Genomic DNA, 7,128 nt, shown 5'->3' with positions numbered 1-7,128 from the left:
GTACTGTACTCTATTAAAATCTACTTGTTTCGACATCAATTTTATTTAACAAAAAATGAAGAGAAAAATCTTCTACGATTTTCGATTTTTTCAATATTGATTTACATGGAACATTGGTTTCGGGCTCCCATGTCTTCATCTGCTCCTCACAATGACCTGACACTGATTAGGAAATTTAATAAATTCAAAATATTTGACAAAGAAGTAGCTGAATCTGCCGTAAAAGCCATTGCAGGACATTTATGGTATTTAACTGAAGACCTTGTGAGTCTCTCTTTTTTCAGTAATGATGTTGATAACCAAACTAAAGAAAAAATGTTGATTGCACTTGAAAAGCCAGCCAATAAAACCCAGATAAAAAGGGTTGAAGGTAAAGGACTAATGGATAAAATTGTAAGCATGAACTTAGATGACTTTGTAACAAATAGATCAAAATATCTATTTGAATTGCTTGGAATAAATTGGGCATTTATGAAGGAACATTGCCCAGACAAGTGGAGTACAATAACGGAATACCAGGATGCACATAAAATTGTTAATTCTATGAAAGTTGTGAATGACACAGCTGAACGAGCAGTGAAACTTGTTTCAGATTACGAAAAAATCTTGACAAAAGATGAAACTCAATTGCAATATATTTTACAAATTGTGGAAGAACATTGACGTCAAATTCCAGATATGCGAAAGTCTACAATTGTTAACGCATTAATAAAAACAAGTGAACAACCTGAATCAAACATTGATTAAAATCATATAAATAACACTAAACTTGAATAAAATAATTAAAATTTAGTAGTAATGAAAAAAATAAAAAAGTATATTCACTTTTACTTTACGTTGATCCTTAAATCTGATAATATCAAGCTCATTGAGCAACCTCTAGATATGAAAATTTATATTTATATATATATATATATTTATATATATATATATATATATATAAATATATATATATAAATATATATATATATATATATATATATATATATATATATATATATATATATATATATATATATAAGGGTGTCCAAAAAAAATTTTCAGGGTTTTATTATGACTGGAAGTGCTAGATGTAAAAGCTGAGTTTTTTATCCAAAATAGAAATCACTCTTAAATTTTCTCTTCATATGAAATTAAAAAACCAATAAGACATAAATAATCTATAAGTAAATATATGCAATTGTTGTTGCCACTATTTAAGTTTGATTTCATAATCTGCAATTAAAAATAAATAATATTAAATGTAATATTTTCTAGCACATCAAAGATTATATTGTTTTGAAGCAAAAAAATTTGAAAGTACAAATTTTTCAGCAGTTGTCAAGCTTTGTTTCAGTCATACTCTTAGGAAAATATTTTTAGACTTAATTGAAATTACTACAAAAACAAAATTTTGAAAGATATCTCTGTAGCTACAATAAAATCTTGAATGAACTTTTTGTTCATTTTTTTAGCATCATTAAACAGTAAATGGAATCCACAAACAAACTCCTGCAGCTGAGGATGGTTAAGAGCTAAAGTGTTAAGACTATTTTTGATATCTTCAGAATTTATCTTTTGCTGGGTATTTGCTGAATTCCAGATATTTTTTTAATCATTTTTCCAGATTTCCGAAAAGCTTTTCATTGATACAAATTTGAATATACTTATCATTATAACTCTAGGACTGTATAAAGAACATATTTAATTTTTAGAGTAATGTGCAATGGCTGGTCAAACTTGAGAAAAAATTTTTATATAAGTAAATTTATATTGGAAAACTTATGTTTTTTTGTTAAGAATAAGCCAGGACAGAGAAAACAGTAAAACTAGAATTTACATCTAGTTGTCATTGAAATAAAAAAAGTTCTATGATTTTTGGAACACTCTTATTTATATATATATATATATATATATATATATATATATATATATATATATATATATATATATATATATATATATATATATATATATATATTTATTTATTTATTTATATAATTGAATTACTTTTTTATTCTGCAGATTTTAAGCTAACAAACCACAAACTTCTATTTGATGATATAAAAAGATCTGTCAGAACACCTCAAATTCAGTTCACTGGTATGCTTTTCATAATCTTAGGTAAAAAACGTCTTGGTTGTTCTAGTGGTGTTGATAGATGTATAAGTACAAAGAGGAAGAAAGTGTATGAAAAACTAAAGCATGTAAGTTATACTTGAGTTGCTTTTATAAATATATTTGGGGATTTAGTTTTTAATAATTTATATCTTTTAAAGTCTTTCAAATATTACTTTGTTTAATGGTTTCCTTAGAAAAACCAAGACCATTGCTTCACGAAAAGCAGATATCACGCACAAAACACTAAAAAGATGAATTGCCCCGCAAAAGTTGTTTTAAGAGATGTGGTGATATTTAATGGTTTCAAAGTAAAATAGTAGTCTTGTAATAACTTGTTTGTTGATACTTTTTCAAAATTGAAAGTATGATTAAATTAAACTTTAAAAAGTTAAATTGAAGAATATTAAATTTAGAACCAATACTGACTTGCTATATTTTTTGCATGATAGAAATAATAAAAATGCAATTGCTTTTCTTCCAGGCAACTGCAAATACTAAAAGCAGTAAAAAAACAATTGCAGAAAAATTAAAAGCACAGTGGATACAAAATAAAGCACATGTTGAATGTATGCGACGCATATTTGTACAACTTCCAGAAAATAACAATCATTCTGGACATCTTATAAATAAGGTAAATCATTTTTACATACTCAAAAAGATTATTGACTACAAGTTTATATATTACTAGGTTTACTATCTTATCTAGCTATGTTATATGCAAGTAGTAATATATTTCTTCATTAAATATGGAACATGACCTACTATAGTTACAGGCCAAGTAAACATACAACTTTAAAAAAACTAATGGCAAGTTTTTTTTATGGAATCATTTTTTATGGTTGTTAATAAATAATGAGTTACTTATGTCGTAAATAAAAATTTTGTTACAATTAAATGAATTTGACCTCTGAAATGAAAAAACTTGTATAATAAATGCAAACCACATTTCATAGATTCCATTTCAGGATTCTACAATATTTTTTTGAAACATGGGTAAATTCGTAAAAAGTCAGATTACATTCAAAAGCAGTTAGATAAGCTAATACAACAGTCAAATGTGTAAAGATGATAAAATAAAATGTATGAATAAAATATCCAATGACTGATGATATCTCCAGGCAAAATTCAACCACCACAATTAATCTCTCTAAGATAATCTCCGAACTGGTTAAAACAAAATAATCTTCAACTGGTGGATCTCTATTGACATACCCAGCGATGTAAACCAAAGACATTTTAATTTCTTTAGGCAAATTACTTTCAAAAACTGGAAGATTATGAAACACTGAACAAAATATCATCTTGCATTATATATTTACATTTTTCACATAAATGGCTTGATGATACTTTTAAATCATTAGCAATACTAATTTTATACTTTACGAAATTTACACTTCTTTATCATTATACTTATACTTTACCAAATTTATACTTCTATATCATTAGTGATACAAATATTCAGACAAAGTTTTTTTTTTTTATGTCAACTTTTTGCAATATTTGCTGAACATTTATAAAGTAGGTACCATCTCACCCTTGCCAAAGTTTTCCAAATGCTTTCTCAATAAGGTCACTAGGAAAATGACCTTATTTTTCAGGAGGCGTTTTTTCAACCATATTAGCCAAGTTTAAAAGAAAGTTCAATCGTTTATCATTAATTGATAAAAAAAACAGCACAATATTTATCTCGTACAAATATCTTCATAAAGTCCTTTAACATTAACAATTTTAAAAATTTTGATAAAAATAAATAAAAGCACTGTGGTGTCGTCAACATTTTTTTTAGATGTATGAGTTTTAAAAGCAGCTACAGCCTCATCACAAAATGTTCCTAAACAAATTAACACATTTTGACTTTCAATTGGTTTTGGAAAAATTGCAGTTTAATTAAGTTTAGGCAATTTTACAATAGCATCTTTTTTAAATTTTGAAAATTAAAAAAAAAGTTTTCTAAGATCTGACCTTTTTGCAGTTCTTGAAATACCTTTGTCAGTAAAACATAGTTCTTGGCATTTTTCAGTGAGCCAAAAGTTGCGAATAGATTTTATTAAATGAACAAAGTCATATAGAAGGAAAGTGTTATTGTTAGTGCACCTGGTGTTATTGAGATGAAACATTCCAAAAAAAATTTTATTTACTTTGTTATTGTTCAAAGAATAGCAACAACCGAACCACCACAATGCTTTAATTGTTTGGATTGTTTGATCATATTGAAAATTAGCATCTAAACCTGTTACTGGTAATGCTTTATAAACCATTACATACAAAAAAATTTTTCAGCCAAATAAAGAACAAATCAATAAATTCAAAACTGTTTTTGCTGATTCATTTGGGGAATTTAAAGATTTACCAAAAATGTTTCATCAGTTAGTAGAATAACCTTAGTCTTAGAGAAGTAGAACATTTGTCAAAATACAACTTTAATAGCTCAACATATCCAACATTTCTAACTTTAGACATTTAACTTTGTCATCAAGGATATACTTGGTAGTTCAAAGTCATCACATAGTCAAGAGTAACATATTCTTGACCATGGTATCAAACAATATATAAACTATTTTACAAATTTCTATTTTAGTTTGGAGGAGTTTTACAACAAGTCGACAAACGTGTAATAAGAAAAATCAAGGACCTGGTTTCAGAAGGTATTAGGGATGCTCATGAAATAAAAAGGATTCTTCAACGTTATGTTAAGTATGACATTTTCAAAGACTTGCAGCAGCCGGAAACAAGTAACAGGTGTTTTCATCCTCGAATTTCTGATATCAGAAACTATATTAGCATCGCAATGAGTGCACTCAAATATTCTAAAATGGATCAGGAAAATCTTTTTTATAAGATAGGCAAATGGCAAAAATCACACCTAAATGATAAAATTTTGTACAGAGGATACAAAAAAGTGGACTCACACAATAGTAATCAAAAAGAAAGATTGTAGTTTAACTGTGGAATGGAAAATCTAACTGACGTCAATGTAAGTCATTTTATGTATTGTTTTATCTGTATCAAAATAACATATTTCTTAAAATTGTGTCATTATTGTAACATGAATTCTTTTGATGCTTTTTAGAATGTAGCATCACTTGATTTGAATGAGTCAAAAAATATTAGATTACTCTTTATTTACCAAAATGCTAACCAGCGTTGTTTACTTCAAAGGTATGGGAACAGTATTTGTCTTCTTGATGCAACATACAAAACGACAAGATATGCCATCCCATTGTTCTTTTTAGTCGTTAAAACTAATGTGGACTACCAAGTTGTAGCATCATTTGCCATTCAAAATGAGACAGTTACCTTAATTACAGAAGCTTTAACATTCATTAAAATATGGAATCCACTATGGCTACCACAAGCATTTACGGTAGACAAATGCAATGAAGAAATTCAATCCATCTTATTTTTGTTTCCAAGTAAGTACATTATTTGCAGGGTTGGGGTCGTTACATTTTAAAGATACTTAAAAATAAAAAAAGTAAAAAGTAAAAGTACTGACTCTAAAAGCAACAAAGTGAACTAAAAAGTATTGGTTAACCAAAATACTAAAATAAATGTATTTTGGTTTAGCAATACTTTTTAGTTATAAAGTAAAAAGTACTTTGGTGTGTCACAAAATTAAATACATCAAACATTAACATGAAAGAAATAAGTTTTTAAATTATCTTGTCATAAAACTTTACATATATTTTATCCATCAATGCAAGAAATTTTATTACAACAAATGTGTTTCAGCGGTTGTTAATGTTAGTGGATTATTCTATAATACAATTTTATGTAAAAAAAGAATTTATTCAATGAAATGATAAAATATTTTCTCGTTGTCTTTGAAGCGATAAAACTATACAAACAGCATAGCTGCGTATTGTTATAAACGTTTTTGAAAAGTGTTCCAAACAGACAGTTAGTTCTTTCATTCGTTATATAGTAAAAAATAGGTCTGAAATGTAACAAAAGTACTATGTTGTTCAATTCTTTTACTTGAACGTTTGTTCAAGTAAAAGTGCTCTATTTACTATAAAACGTATTTTTATATGTAATATAATAAAAAATGAAAACTATTAATTTTTTTTGACATGTTAGAGAGTTGAAAGCGAGTGATCTTTGGAAAAGTGATAGTTCCAAGAATTTTCGAAATTGGCTCGACAAAACTTGGTTTCCAGTCCACCAGGTACAATAGAATAGTTTTATTACTCAGAGGTATTGAGAAATGGTTTTAAGCAAAACTTATACTGTAATTTTTGTCAATTGTATTAATGCAAAAGATATGTGTATTTTAATAACTTTTAGTATATGTATTTTCTTTAATTAGCTCTGGGTACGTTACTATCGACTGGGTTTGCTTGAAGTTGCAGTTAGTACAAATAATGGAGTGGAAAGTAAGAATAAAGAATTTAAATATGGCTACTTAAGTAAATTCCATGATAAAAGTTTAAGTGGAATGATTACGGTTCTTGTGGAGCAATTTTTACCTGATAAGTATAACAGGTATATTTTAGTGTTGCTGTTTTGACACACACGTATATGTGTGTGTGTGTTTGTGTGCATATAAATAGCTTATAACTATAAAACTAATTTTTTAGTTATGTTGAATCTAATTTTAAAGCGTCTGGTTATTACCGTTCCTACCAACAAAGTCTGCCTTCTTGGCTACATAACCGACCCAAAAAATTTGTTGCCCACTGTATCGAGAAATTGGATTCATCAAAGTTAATAGCAAGCAATTTGATTTATAAAGATGGTGTAGTTTTTAAAGTGAAGAGTGAAAAAAATGATAATATTTATGAAGTTTTTTTTGGTGATGAATTGCGAATGCCAAGTTGTAGTTTGATTGGAAAAAAAACTTACTTCTGTGTAAACATATGCTCGCTGTGACTACAAAATATAAAATATCTTGGGATTCGTTTGGTACACAATACAAGAACTCTGTTTTTTTAAACTAGGACTTTGATGTAATGGTATCGCGTACAATTAAATCAGAAAGTATGTCGGTCAAAGAACCATGTCCTGTAGATGATCCATCTCAACTAT

At 27.4% G+C, this 7,128-nt stretch overlaps 1 protein-coding gene across 1 annotated transcript; it reads left to right on the top strand.

Annotated features, from left to right (window-relative positions):
• The first annotated feature begins 1,053 nt into the window (after positions 1–1,053).
• Positions 1,054–7,128, top strand: LOC136088115 (uncharacterized). Its single transcript, XM_065811778.1, has 9 exons — positions 1,054–1,072; positions 2,005–2,186; positions 2,295–2,408; positions 2,582–2,731; positions 4,679–5,074; positions 5,171–5,513; positions 6,181–6,268; positions 6,410–6,585; positions 6,681–7,128. Exons 1-5 carry the CDS (start codon positions 1,054–1,056, stop codon positions 5,036–5,038), a joined length of 825 nt encoding a protein of 274 aa, XP_065667850.1. The 3' UTR covers positions 5,039–5,074; positions 5,171–5,513; positions 6,181–6,268; positions 6,410–6,585; positions 6,681–7,128.

The sequence above is a fragment of the Hydra vulgaris genome, chromosome 12 (genome assembly GCF_038396675.1).
Source record: "Hydra vulgaris chromosome 12, alternate assembly HydraT2T_AEP".
Lineage (NCBI taxonomy): Eukaryota > Metazoa > Cnidaria > Hydrozoa > Anthoathecata > Hydridae > Hydra > Hydra vulgaris.
This window is presented reverse-complemented; position numbering and strand designations above follow the sequence as displayed.